This window comes from Gordionus sp. m RMFG-2023, chromosome 2 (genome assembly GCF_954871325.1).
Source record: "Gordionus sp. m RMFG-2023 chromosome 2, tfGorSpeb1-WG-v2, whole genome shotgun sequence".
NCBI lineage: Eukaryota > Metazoa > Nematomorpha > Gordioida > Chordodea > Parachordodidae > Gordionus > Gordionus sp. m RMFG-2023.
In genome coordinates, this window is record NC_088776.1 from 51,023,338 (window position 1) to 51,038,781 (window position 15,444).

The 15,444-nt window shown below is 26.9% G+C and overlaps 1 protein-coding gene across 1 annotated transcript; it reads left to right on the forward strand.

Annotated features, from left to right (window-relative positions):
* The first annotated feature begins 657 nt into the window (after positions 1 to 657).
* LOC135924429 (uncharacterized) lies at positions 658 to 7,015 on the forward strand. The gene is made up of 2 exons (XM_065459486.1): positions 658 to 1,477; positions 6,657 to 7,015. Exons 1-2 carry the CDS (start codon positions 658 to 660, stop codon positions 7,013 to 7,015), a joined length of 1,179 nt encoding a protein of 392 aa, XP_065315558.1.
* The last annotated feature ends 8,429 nt before the right edge of the window (positions 7,016 to 15,444 follow it).

The following is a 15,444-nucleotide window of genomic DNA, read 5'->3' on the forward strand; positions in this document are numbered from 1 at the left end:
AAAAAAGGTAAATATATTTTTTTAATTATTGATAATTTATAAATTCGGCTTTTTTAAAGCTTTTTTTTTTTGTAAAATGACATTTAACTCTGGTCAATTTAGTTTGGTGTAGTATTCATAATATACAATTTTTTAAATCTTCCCATCTAAATTTTTATTTTAATTATTACGATACGTAAGTTAACCCTCCTGTCTTACTTTAAGGGTCTGACAATAATTTTCTTTTACAAAAAAAATAAATACAACCTATAATTAAAATTGAAATCCAAACTAATTATTATTCATATTACGCATTTCGAAATAGTGATAAAAAGTCAATATTTGATCATTTAAATATTTTTTATTTTAAATATGTCAACTTCCTTTCCTTTTGGGTCATATTTGATCCAAATCACATTATATATATTTTTTAAATGAAATGACCTAAATTACCTATGCGTAATCCCTTTAAATTAATAAATGAATATAACAGAATGTTATATATGAAAAAAAGGAACATTTATTTTTTTTAATTTTTATGAAATTCATGATTTTCAATTTTCAAAATTTTTATAAATATAAATTGCTATAAAAGCTATTTCGTAATGATCTCATGACGGATTTTGAATTTTTGTTCACCAAAAGAGAATAACAAATTATTGATTAATTTTATAAATGATGATAACTCCACCGGACACTAATTCTTACCTATCCTCATCCACCTCTAAGGACCCGGGTGGTGCGACGAGTAAACTGGGAAAACCTATTGCCAAAGAAAAAACCAGCCCCGTTCCTATAACTCTTAGACGCGATAGGCCCGCTAGAAAACGAATCCTATCGAGCGGACATTTGGATAGCGGCTATTTCTCTCCCTTCATTTGCACCTTTTGTTTCAACCCATATTCCGCCACTCAGGAATGCTCCAAAGATATAAATCACACTAATGCTATTATTCCTTATATCGAAGATACCTTAGAATTTTGTCGATGTTCTTCGAGGCTCAATAACGACCAAACTTGCTCCAACAACTCCTTGCTCATTAATATCCGCAATAATTGTTCCTCAAAAAGTGGTAGTAAAAGTTGTAGAAAACTAAACAACAGATTTAATTTCGACCATTTGAGCCCCGTAGACTTCCAAGAGGAATCGAGTGAGGAAGATGAAATTTCAGATATCTCGCCTTCGCCGACTGTTATCTCTACCCGTTTTTTGTCGTTGGATAAAAGGTTGACAAGTTATCCACTACATAACCAGCCAAATAATCTCAACATCATTGATCTCACTAGCAGTAACCGCCATCATAACTCTTCGCGAACATTCCAGGAAACGTTAATCGGCGCGAGCAATAACTATACGCAAACGAATAACGCGATTACCTCTTCAGACTCCCCTCTTTCGATATTATCTTCCGACTCAGAAACATCGACCATTTCAAGTCCGATCAACATGGACAAGACCGATTCAATTATATTGCCCCATGACGGTTCATTACCTAAAAGTATAATTTATATTTTTGAAAATAAAATAAATAGAAATCAAAATGAAAAGAAAGAAGAAAAAAAGGAATTAGGATTTTTCTTTTAAAATTAAACTGGTTCTCACGATCCTTTAAAAAAAATTATAGTTTGGTAGTCGATTAGCGAAAAATAAAAAATTAATCCCATCCCACTTGCTAATATATTTATGTATTTTTTTTTGTAAAAAATAGGAGGGACAGGGGAGAGATTAAGTGTTAATTACGTAATCATTCCTTTTTGAATAATCTATTCTTCTTATATTTTAAACAAAAGGGGGATCAATTGAACCTTTTTTTCTTTTCAATTTTATATTTATTCAAGTCCAGTTTTTTAAGAAAAAAAAATTAAAACTCATTACATAATATTTTAATAAAAATTATCCCAAAAGTGCGTGGGAAATTTTTATTTAAATCAAATTAATTCAAGATTTTTTTTTTTGATTTTGTCGCAAATCATTTTTTTTTGATTATTTTTATATTAACTTAAACTTTTATTTCTTCATCTCACTTAACTTGTTAAAAGGATTTATTTTTTAAGAGATGTATTTTTTTAATTAATAATTTTATATATTTTATTTATTTTTTTTTAAATTTCTTTTATAGCCATGATTTTTTTACAATTATTATTAATTTATTTTTCTTTATTTATTTAATTTTTTTTTTAAATGCATTTTTGGCTTTTAATTTTTTTTTACTTTTTTCAACTCTTTTACTTTTTCCAACTCTTTCATTTTTTTCTTCTTTCTAATAATTATAATTTTTTTTTTGATTTCTTCTTGGCTTTGAATTTTTATAAACTTTTTCCAATTATTTCATTTTTTACTCTCTTTCTAATAATTATTTTATTTTTTAATTTTTTTTTCTTCCATTTTCAATTTTTTTATAAATTTTTTTTAAAAAGTTTGGAAATCATTTTTTGAAAAAAAAAAGATACGTTGTAAAATGTAAAAAAATAAAACAAAACAAATTTTTGTAAAGAAAAAAATTTTGTTCACACAGAAAAAAAAACCCAGGTGCAAAAAAAACGCGCCAATATTTTATTATTTTAAAAAATAAATTTTGTCAAAATTTTTCTTCCCCCTTTTATTCTTTATTAATTCTTAGAGTTTAAATTTTTTTTTTCCTTCCACCCACTATTGTATTTTAATAATGATTTTCGAGGGTGGTTTGTGATTTTATGATTTCATTAAAATATTGAATACATAATTTTGCGCTCAAAAAAAACATAATTTATTAATATAAAATTATAAATTTTTGTTATAATATTAAAAAAAATAAATAAAAATTATCCGTCGAGACAAGATTCAAAAAAAATAGAAGAATATTTATAAAGGTAAAAACTTACCGACCCATTCTGATTTGAGAACATGTTTTTCTAAAGATATATAAAAGTTGTAAGATATTGTAATCAATTTATAAAAGATAAAATAAAATTATAATTAATGATTAAGATTAATTAACTAATATAATAATAATAATATAAAAACATGTTTTAATTTTTAATTCTAAAGTCAAAAAAAAATACATTCGATTTTTCTATAATTAAATTTAAATGAAATCCTGTCTTATTTGGGTTGATTCCTTATAAAATATTGTAACCATCGAAAAAGACTATTAAATATATATTTTTTAGACTAAATAGAATAGGCCCGGATTTTTTTAATATTTTGTCAAATTAATATTTAACATTTATTTAGTGTAAAGTTTCAAAAGACCAATTAAAAAAATGAGCAAAAATTAAATTGAGATTTTTATAATTATTTTTTTAATTATACCCCTTTACTAGTAGTCTATACCCTTAAATCGTTATTAACCACCTTACTAAAATTGGCATTCTAATCTAATTCGATGAAATTTTTGGTCCCTTTTGGGATCGCCAAAATTAGACCAATGTTTACTCTATGTGTTTAGGTTAAATTTTGTTTTTATTAAACCTCTTTACATTATAAAAGAAAAATTTGGCCGCTTGATTCTTCCAGAGATTTGCGGAGTGTATATTTTCAAAGTCCAATCTGCCCCGATTTAAAAAATTTAGTTCAGTTTTGACCTGCGCCAGGGTTTTTTTTAAATATTAAATGTTAACGTGAAAAGCGATCTAATATTTTTAATGCCCAGTGAAATCATGCTATTTTTTTAACGAGTTAATTAATCTGATAATTAATAGTTATTTATAAAAGTTCAAGCCCTACCCGTGTTGATAAGCCCTGATTTTTTTAGAATTGTATACTGCTTGGCTCTATAATACACCGAATATCTGGCCCAAACTCAACCCCCTACCCCCCTCATTGAATAATCTAAAAGATAGCTAATATATTTACAATCCTCAATAGAAATTTTTATAAGTGTCCGCCACCTCTTATCTGGACCGTCTATTCGTCCAATCTTCGCGAGGCATTTCCCCGTCTCGGATTTATTTTTTAAAATTATTTTTTACCCCCCAAGACACTAAGTCTAGTATATCCATTGTTCTTTGGAAAAAAAATGGCCAATTGTTTAATTTTTTATCAAATTTCAAAAAAGAAATAAAAAATTTATAATCTGACCTAACTGATGTAATCATAAAAAAAATTAGAAAAAAGGTTTTAGGGAAAGAAAAAGAAAAATGATTTATGATGATGAATATAATACTTTCTATTTTTTAAAAAAATAAAATATAAGAATCTCAACTTTAACCCCATTTGTTTTTTTTATAAATTTTAATTATTAATTTTTAAAAAATAATTTTTTTGTTTTATTTGTTTTTTATTTCATTTTTTTAAGAGAAATATGTAAACTTTTCTTTTTTCAATTTGCTTTACGCATATATATATTTTTTTGAAGAAATCAGTCAAAACGCCACTGCACAGCTGATTCTAACAATTTTTTGCTTTATTAAAAAATCAAATATTTTAAGAAGTTTAGAAAACCTTATAGAGTTTGTTTTTTTTGGGCCTGCCCAATTATAAAGGAAAATATAAATATAATTAATTTTTTTTTTGGATTTAAAGATCAAGATATATTTTTGTTTAGTAGATGAAGTTCAAAGGGTGAAATATAGGAATTTATTTTTTTACTAATATTTCGATTAGGTGTCTGTGTTTATGCTTATAAAAATAAATCAAGTAGTTCATCAAGGAAATTAATTTAAGGGCGCGTTCTCGCTGTTTTTTTAAAAAAAATTGATATACGCATGCTCAAAAAGAAACCTCACCTTCGGATTAAAATTTTTCATATACCTCGTGGTGTTAGCACAAAGCAAATTAGTTACATCTTGAAACGGCAATTTTTTAAGGGGGGGGGGCGTGAAAACCTCCGATGAAAGCGAAATAAAATTTCGAGTCTGAAATGATTGACAGGTTTAGACTAAAAATTCTGTTTGCCTATTTTTCCTAGTGAGCTCGAAAAGAGTAATAGAGTTTCTAAGCTATCACATCGATCACAATATAAGAGAGAAGGGCTTATTTTTCTTTCATGAATGATATGGGAAAGAACTAATATATATTATTTTTTAAAAAAGAGATTTAAAAATTAAAATTAATTTTTGGCTAGTTTTTATTCCTAAATTTAAAAAGGAATAAGATAGACCCGCTGAGATTGTTAAACGACTCCCCATCTTGTTCCTAAATCAAAAAAGGGATAAGATAGACCCTACTAGGGCTGTTAAACGACTCCATTTACACGATTTAAACTAAGATAATAACCAGACTAATACTACGCAAGTCTCAAGATTTCGTTAATAGAGATCCAAATCTTTCTCATATATTTGAACAAAATCTCCAGACTTGAGTTATATTTTAGTTAAATCGCACCTTTTAATAACATTAGATCCCACGGAGATATGATGCTTTCTAAGCCTAAGCATTATAAATTATCAAAAATTTTCTTCTCAATATATTTATAAATCCATTATTTTTGTTTTTGTTTGACGCGGCAGTTTAAAAACCAATAATTAACAAAAACAAAAAATAAATAAATTAGTTTTTTTTTAAAGATTTTAAATCAAGGTAAGAAACTTATTGAAAAATAAAAATAATTATCGTGTCTTTACAAAAGACAAACGTTTATTAAAACCCCTTTAAATAGAAAGGAATTAAATGAGCATTAAATTTTTTATTTATTTAAAATCCTCTCTTTCCCTAAAATTAAAGGTCGGGCTTTAAAAAAAATAAAATGTAGTTTAGATAGTAATTATTTCTTTTAAAAAAAGGAGATTTTGTGGAAGGTTTTTTCTCCCCATTCCTCGTTGATGTATATATATTTTTTAATCTTATAAAAATAAATAAACATCTCAAATAAAAAAATGATGAATCATTAAATCGGCAGAAAAATATAAATTAATTTTTTAAAATTATTTTGGAAATCGAAACAATGGAAAAGGTCTTTGTCTCTTAAAAAAATATAAATTGCGACAATTATTGTCAAAAAAAAATTTTTTTTTTGTAAGTCACTGTTACAGTTGATTTAGAAAATCAATATAAATTTTAAAAATCACTTTTGACTTTACCTTTATAATTATTACCTGTGATCATTTATTTTTATTACGTAATTTTTTTCTTCTTCAATATTTCTCTTCTTTTTTTTATTTAAAAAAAAATAAGATTTAGGTCAATGTTTTTAAAAAATAAATAATATTGAAGGAAATTTTTTATTACTATTACAAATATATATAAAAAAAGTCAATTGTCATTTTGTGCAATTTTCATAAAAGTCAAAAAAAAAAGCTAATATATTTTAATTATTTTAAAAAATATATATACATAGTTAAAAATAATGGATAAGTTGGGAAGAGAATTTCAGGTGGATTAAGTTGAAATGAAATTTAAGAAAAAGGGAATTAAAGAAAACGTAAAGCTATTTACCATTGTAATTTGATCTTCGCATTTATTTATTAAGCTTCTTTTTATCCCCCCCCCCTTAAATAAATTTCTGGTTAATAAAAGGTAAAAAAAAGCATATAAATATATATAGGTAATAATGGTTGTCGTTATATAACTGAATTTTTAAAATTAAAAGTAATCCTCAACCATGTCAAAATGTTAATGAAATGAGATTATATAAGAAAAGGGTTTTATTTGTTTTTCATTTTTTATTTGTCATTTAAAATTTTTATATTTTTCAGATTTAAAATTTTATTTAGAAAAATAATTTTATTTAATTTTTTTTTAAAAATAAATTAATAAAGACAAAATCGTGTCTCAAATTCGATTGTCTAGACCAGACAAATCATCCCTTTACCTTAGGAGGCAAAAGAGCAAATCTCCCGATGCATTAATCCCTTCACTTACGTCCATCAAAAATGTCCGCATATCAATCAAAAACGATTCTCGCGTATTCGCCGAACCAAGGATATTCGAAACGAGAACAAAAATTGCCAGAATTCGAGATAAAGCGCTCGTGTGTCAGCGAATCGGAATACAGCTACGTCATGTGGGCGATTCTTTTGATCAATCACATCTCGCTGCCAGCCGACCCTTTTGGCGAACGTTAGACCTTATGAAATTATGCGGGAAAATAGTCTATTCTTCCTTAACCAATTATTGAACTTAATTTCTTTTACAGATCCAAAATTTTTTTTAGAAAAGAATTAAGAAGTGCCTTCGTAATTTTGTTTTTTTGCTAACTTTTTATTGTATTTTAAATCGATTTTGGAATATATATTCTTTTATAAGATATATAAAATTTTCTCAAATTTTTATGATTCAAAACAAAAATGAAATCAAAATTTTCCATTTTATTACTCATCTTTAAACCTCTTCCAATTTACACACCATGTCAAAATCTTCATTAAACTTTTATTATATCTTTTATATTTAGTTCCCCCTGGGTGCAATCTTATTACATTTTTTTTAAAAAAAATAATAAAAATTTCATATTTTAAAATGGTTATTTATTTTTTTTTATTATGTCAAAAAAAAAATTTTGTTTAAAACATTTACATAATAAATATTTATCCATACCCTTTTCATCACCAAAAAAAACATAAAACAATGTAACGTATCTTATGATATATAAATTAAATATGTACAACTTGTATTATACTCTACTTACTTTTGGCAAAAAAAAAGAAAAACCAAATACCAATAATAAACAAAATTAATCTCAAAATATTCATAAGGATCTCAATATTTTCTTGTATTTTAATATATTTTTTTTTTGAATAATTGCAGATATATTCAAATCCCTGTTTTTCCACGAGCCTTTTTTTATTATAGCCATTTTATAAAAGAAAACATCAAAATACAAATATACTACCATTCATTATCACTTAATTTAATATTTAATTTATATATATTTTTGGATATTTATTGTAATATTTCTTGTTTTAAATAACAAAAACATTTTGGTGAGTTTGTTAAAATTTACCCTTTTTTTTACAATGGCTATTTTTATATTAATTAATTTTTTTTAAATATAATAAGCTTTTTTTTTGACTATTTTTGTCAAACAGTTTTATAATAATATTATTTTTTCTTTTTTTGTGAAACTACAAAAAGAATATAGTTTATATTATATACAAAATAAAATATTTATTTTCCTAGAAAAAAATAATAGAGTAATTTTTGCCTATCCTAATTTGTGTTTGGATAAAATATTTAAGTTAAGTTAATCAAGGTGTAAACTAGTTATTTGCTTGGGGCATAATTCTAAGCCCGGCCCGATATTTTATATTTATTTATTTACCCAGTGAAGCCCAGGCCTGGAATTATAAAATGAATTAAATGCCCCTCCAGTCAGGCCCGAATTTATTTAAAAAATATTCAGCTCAATCCGTAGACTAAATTTATTTTGTATGCCGGTTCAGTTCCATTCGGGTTCTTAGTTTAAAATTTTTTTTAATTCTATTAGGAGTTTTTGAACAAGTAGTAAATAAGAAATATAACATAACCATATATAATGTTGTACTAGTTCTCATCGAACTCGGATTCATACCACTTCACAAACCATAGCTTAGAACAAAAAAAATTCTCGGTTTGTGGTGAGGTATGAAATCCGAACCTAATGATCTTAACTAATCTGCAAAATATTAATTTTTTAAAAAAAATATTTTGATATATGCTAAACATAGGCGTATCCAGGATTTTCTTATAGCGAGGGAAAAACACTAATAGATGAGTTTTTCCAGCCATAAATTTTATTGGATGTCTTTAAGGTCCCCTTAATGGTATTAGCTATTTTATTTTTTTTATAAAAAATTAAAAATTTAATTATAGTCGTAATTTTAAAAAAGTTATTTATTTTTACTAATAGAGTGATATTGTATATATTTTAAGGGCAAAAAGAGGGGAGGGGTGTAGAAGGGAAATTTTTATTGGCTTTAAAATGATGTTTACGAGAATAGGCAAATTTAATTACGTGCATGATGCTAATAATTTAAAAATATTAATATGTAAAAAGTTTAAAATCATTAAGAACAGGTTTTCGAATGTATTCATACCAGTTCCTCTATTTTTTCCCATTCGATATTTTATTATTACGGGTTGATTGTGGTTCAAAAATTTATCACCGTTTCATTCGGTACCCTGAACTAAATAAAGATTCCTTTGGAAAGAACTTTGATTCCAATACGCTATTTGAGGCGGAAAAAAATATTGTAAAAAAAAATAATTATCAGTTTGACAAATAACACGGAGCATAGGGTGCCTAATTAAGGAAGGGGAAAAATAAAGTTCATTTTTATATTTTTAAATTAGATTATTTTTATAATTTAATTTTTTTAAATATATTTTTTATTTTTCATGAGGATTCATAAAAAATTTTCTTTCAGGTCATGATACGATTAATTTGTAAATTGATTATTACAATGTATTTTTAATTTTTATCATCAACCTAATAAATTAATAAACAAAAAATAATTTTTCGTAAAATACAAATTCCCCTAATATCTTATTTCAATTAGGGAACGCGCGTGATAAGAAAAAGAGAAGAAAAAAAAAATAAGGGTTTGGAAATGACGACAAATGATTTTAAAAAATATATTTGAATTATTTTAAGTTTGAAAAGTTATACCGATTTTATATTGATTTTTTTTTCCAGTGTTGTAAAGTAACATCGTTATTTCTTTTTTTTAGGGGAAAGTAACGTCATTCGTCATTATTTTCGGATAGTAAAGATATTTATTGAAATGTATGCGATATTTTAAAATATGGAAGAACTTAGATAATGATATAAGTCTAACAGAAGGAGCAGAAATCTCTGCTGATTTATTATTTCGATTAGTCTATTTTTTACTGAGAAGAAATATCAGATTTGGCAGGTTATAGATAAAAATTATTTAATTTTATTAATCATTCTTGAGTTGAGCTGAGCTATTATTCAAAATTAATTTATAAATTATTTAATTTTTTCTTAATTTAAAAAAATATATATAAATTTTATGAAGATTTTAATCAGTTAAATTTTTGGATCACAAAAATAATTCTTTAATTATTTTAACAAATTACCACAATTAAAATTCTATTTTATTAAATAATAAACTACCCTTCAGTCGTAGGCACCAGTTGAACGCGTCTTTAGCACAACAAAGTTGTTTTAAGTGCTAAACGAAGGTTTCTCATTGTTTATCAAATCATAATCTTGATAAGCAATTTGTTAAAAATAAATAGAATGATGTAAGGTAAAGTATAATATAGAGACCCAGACTGGGCCGTATTTAATTTTTTAAATATGCCCGAGCCTAAAAAATTTTTTCACAAATACTCGGCTGGAATGGAATATTTTAAAATCGAATATTTTAAATCGTTTAAAAAATCCGGGCCGGGCCAAAAATATAAAACCCGATAATATAATATTTATAAAATGTGTATCACCAATTTTTAATTTTCATACATTATATAACATATAACTATATTTTTCAATCATAATAATTTCTATTTTATGAGTCGTCTATCTCCATCTTTCCTAACTTTACAAAAGAGCGTTTTTAAAAAAATGGGCCACCTATTTTCAAAACGGTAAGAAGAAATTTGGTATTTTATTTATTTAAGGTCACACTGAAAATAATATATGAATCAATTTTCATATATAATGCAAATATAATTTTCCGGAAAATTACAATATAATTTTTCTAGATGTAAACATAGAATAAAATTTATGAATTTCAATTGCAAAAAATTCGTAAAAAACTTCTTTGTTATTCCAAAAAATCTTCAGGATTATTTAGGTGGTATACCTTAAATGGATTGGATGAATTCAAAATTGGTAAAATACGCTAAGCTCAAGGAAGGGGCTATAAATCTCGATTTTAGAAAAGACCCACATAATAAAATTTTATTTGATATAATAAAAAAAAAATTAACTTTTTCAATCTGACTATGTACGTTGTTAATCGCTTAAATATTCGAATGTCCCGTTTCCGAGTATTTTTATGTTATGCTTTTAATTGAAAGATGCTACATCAAAAAATGGATCAAACTAATGGACATGAGGGAATTACGATTTTGCTGAATACATGAATACGACCTCAAAATAATTTCTTTAAGGTGAGGTAAATCTTCTAAAATTAGATTTAAAATTTTTGTTAAAGCTGATGCAATATAATTGGCACTCCGCCCTGAGATCCTCTCTCACCATATAGCACAATATGCCCTTTAATTGATGTTACAATGGGCTGTATGATTATAAGTGTTTAATTAACGTTTGAAGGAAAATGAGGATATGTTTAAGTTTGAAGGGCCAGAACTTTTTATAGGTCAAACAAACAACAGAGACCTTGCGGTCACTCGATAGGAATTTCGTTGCTCACTAGAGGAATTTTTATTATTTACATGCTTGTTATATTTGGATAAAAATTCAATGTCGACTGTTTAATTTTAAACTCCTAACACTATCACTTTTTAGTTTATGGAATCCAATGCAAACGACGTTATATTTTTAAAGTAACGATTACAGAAAATAGAACTAGTTCTTAAAAAATATATTTATTTTGGCATATCTGAATATTCATATCTTATAACTTGGTACGTAGATTTTCTTAGTATTTCAGCAAAAAAAACAATTTTTCTTATCAATTAAAAGGATCCTTGTTAATATTTCCTATTGAGTTTTTAACATTTTCACAATTGTTCCATTTACGTTTTCTAGGCATAATGATTTCCATTAAATGTATAAACATATTTTTTTTATTTTGTTTTATTATCTCCTATTATTTTTTAATCTTTTTTGAACATGAAATATAATTATTGTATTAACGTTATGGAATTGTTTAATTATATATTTAACAATTTGAGAAATAAAGTTAAAAATGCAAAGTGAACATATTTTTGGTTTTTAGGTATAAACCAACATTCTTCTAAAATCTCAAAGATGAAAGATCTAGATATCTTAAATGATCCAAACACTCAGATCAAAGGTCAGGCATTTCCTACACTTTGTCAAGAGCTAGGGTATAGTTGCCGGAAAGCATCAACAACACAATACCATTTTTGACAGTGAAAACCGCTAGTGCTCTTCTTCCTTAATGACCCCGTAACACGAAGGGTAGGATACAGAGCAGTTGCGACATTTAGATTTTAGGGAGTTTAGGGGGAGGGGAGGGACCCTTTTATTTGAAATAGATAATTAGTTATCCTTTATAATTGAGTAACTTTATATTTTGATTATCTGGGGATGGGATATAGTCATAAGTTATTAATTTACGGGCGTCTAGAAGGCTCTGGTTGATCGCCGCTGACTTCCAACAATGTGAAAGACAACATTATGGTTCGAATATAGTGCGAGACTTTCAATTGCTAAAAAAAATTATCCACCTGCTTCTTCAGTCCCTCCATCTAATCGCTTGGTCAATATATTGAGATATCTAATATTTCGGTATGGTTCATCCAATTTAAAAATTAAATAACTTGATTTACAAATTGCTTTAAAGACTTCTTTTTAATTCCCGAAAGGCCTATTTTTCAATAGACCGAGACCGACTTGACTTAAACTTCCGTAAATATTGTTGAAGAAAAGAAATCTCTTGTCCAATCAAACAGAACCCTCTAGATCCCATTGAGCCAATTCCACTAATAACCAGCCCCCCCCCATCCCTTACTTAATTATTAACAGACTCAATTATTAGGTTAATGCCCTAAAATTTTAATGACGCAGTACTGCAAAATCAAGAAATAATGAAGCAGCCTTATACATTACAATCAGGACATTTATTATGGCAAGTATTAATATGATTCCACCTGAAATTCTCCTGGAAATTTGTACTTAGTTTAAAGGCAGAGAGCATCTTATCGAACTTGGAATGTCTTTAACTTTATTAGCTGTCAATTAGCACCCTGGTGGGATGACTTTTACATCATGGAGAAATAAAATGGGAGATTTATTTCATAAGATTTATTTTGTGCGGATTTGATTTTCCTTTCAATTGTTAATAAAGGATATATATATATATATATATACAACTTAATTATATAGGGAGCGTGATAAGTATCGTTTCCTAACCATAACCACGTCCATTTTAGGGCGAGAAGACAAGTTAAACAATTTTAAAAAGCTAGAGTATTTATATTCGTGACATATAATAGGATTCGTAAGATGCTCCTAAAACAACGTTACGTTGCGACCCATATGGCTAGCTTCAACCTTAGATAATGAGACGATGAAGATGATATAATCTTTATCCCCCCACCCCCAAACGATGTCTTTTAGTTGGAGTTTCGTACTAGAACCTCACATAAAGAGTGTTTTTGCAATGAACCTAAAAGGATGGAAGACTATTTGAACTAATCAAAGGAATATATAAGAAAAATATTAGTGATTTGCACTGGGCCTAATTTTTCAAGCCCTGCCTGGCCCGAAATCTTGCCCTTTCCCGAAGAATTTTTTTTTATTTTTCTTGAAAAGCCCGACCGGAAATAAAAATATAAATTATTTCCTCCAGGCCCCGCCCGAATTTGTTTAAATATAGAAAAATTCGATATTTTTTAATCTAAAAAAAAATTCTACAAATAAACATTTTGGCCCATTGTTTCTTTCAAGAATTTTAAAATTTATGAATTTATTTTACAAAGTCTGTGAATCGTAGACGACAATTATATCTTTAATAGGGAAATTTTTGAGATTCACTGTACTATAGCCAGTTTTCAATTTCTCCAATATAATGTAATTATAAATATAATATCTTGAGTCTTGACAACAATAAAAGCTAATAGAGGAAGCGCAAAATAGCTACTAGAAATCGAGCTGACCTTTAATATTTCAATACGAGCCTACTCAGCCTGTCTTTTAAATTCCCTGGCTCCATAAATTTCAGAGACCAAGGCGCGGCCGGGCTGGGTTTTAATTTTCTTAAATATACCGAGGTCGGGTCTAAAATTTTTTTAAAAAAATACCCGGGTTGGGCTGTATATTTTAAAACCGAATATTTTAAATAGCCATTATTAGCTATAAATATTATAGATAAATGTAATATATTTTTAAAAAATCCGGGTCGGGCCTGAAAATATAAAACCCTGGCTGAGCCGAAAAAAAATCCAGGCCAGATCAAGACTCTTGAGTGAAATTGTTGTGATAGGGCAGTTTTACTAATAGCATAGAATTATAGATATCTATAGATATATCATTTACTAATAGCATAGAATTATAGGTATCTATAGATATATCATATTTCCCATGTATAAAGAAATATATATGGAAATTATGGACGATTTAAAAAGAAAGTCGGTTGCTTAACCCCGGTAGCCCCCACGTCACTCCGCAAGATTTAACATTTGAAGAAATTCAAATCCCACGCCCGCGATATTTAACATTATTCTGTTCCTTAGGATATAAGGAAAGGAGGAATTCAGTGTGCGTGTGAGGTATTGAATCAGTTATGAATTAATTTCGCAGATAATTTTGACGCGAAATTATTGAATAAATTTTCATTTAAATCAATTTTTTCATAGATTTTTATGTATACTTTATTAATTAAAGTTTATCCAAATCTTATTAGACTTAGGTAAAAACACGCTAGGCACAGTTACTTATACCCCCCCCCCCCCCAAGCCAAAGACGATATTAACTTCCTAAAAAATCGAAAATCAAAATAAAATGAAATCCAAATTAGCAAAGGAGATCCATATCAAAATTTTAAAACCCATATCTATTATCTCTAGGGATGTAAATTTCCCGGGAAACTATATTTCGGGGAAATTTCCGGAAATTTGGGAAAAAACGGGAAATAATGGGAAAATAGGGAAATAACGGGAAAAAACGGGAAACTATCTTTTTTATAATACTTTACAGGTCAATATTGATTTTTTTTTATGTTTTATTGAAAATATATAGATTATAAACATTATAATTAAACAAATATAAATTATTTTCAACTAATTTCCAATTACTTTACATGTTTTATTTGAAATATTATATATAGACTAAATAATATTTAAACAATTAATTTTGAATAGTTAATTATCTTCGTTTGAAGATGAAAATGATTCCAGATCAGAGCTTGAAATTCTGGAATCCAGCAATTTGTCATTTTCTGAAATTTCCTTTCCCATAAAATGTAGATTGGCTCTTATATAAACTAATTTGCGAACTTTGTCATTTTTTAATCTATTTCTAGATTTAGAATGAATATTTCCAAAGGAGGACCATATTCTTTCGGATGCTGCACTTGTTGGTGGTATTGATAAAATTTGTATGGCTAGGGTCGATATGTATTGATTGCAACATAGACCTAATAAAATATTGAATAACACAATTTTAAGATTAGAAAAAGAGTTAAGTTATTGTTTACAGAAATATAAAAGTATTTAACCTTTCCACCAACTCACTGGATCTGTAAATGATGCGCCTTGCCAAAGACTTGCTATATTAAAAAAATCTTCCCTTGCACGATATTTGGATAGGTTTCCTATTACTCTTGCAATATCTAAATCTAGATATCCAGAAAATCGGTTAATAATATCCAACCCCTTTGAAACTTCATTGTCTCTTAAATTAAATCCACAAAACCTTGGGTCAAATATATGAGCAGCATAATGAATGTCCCG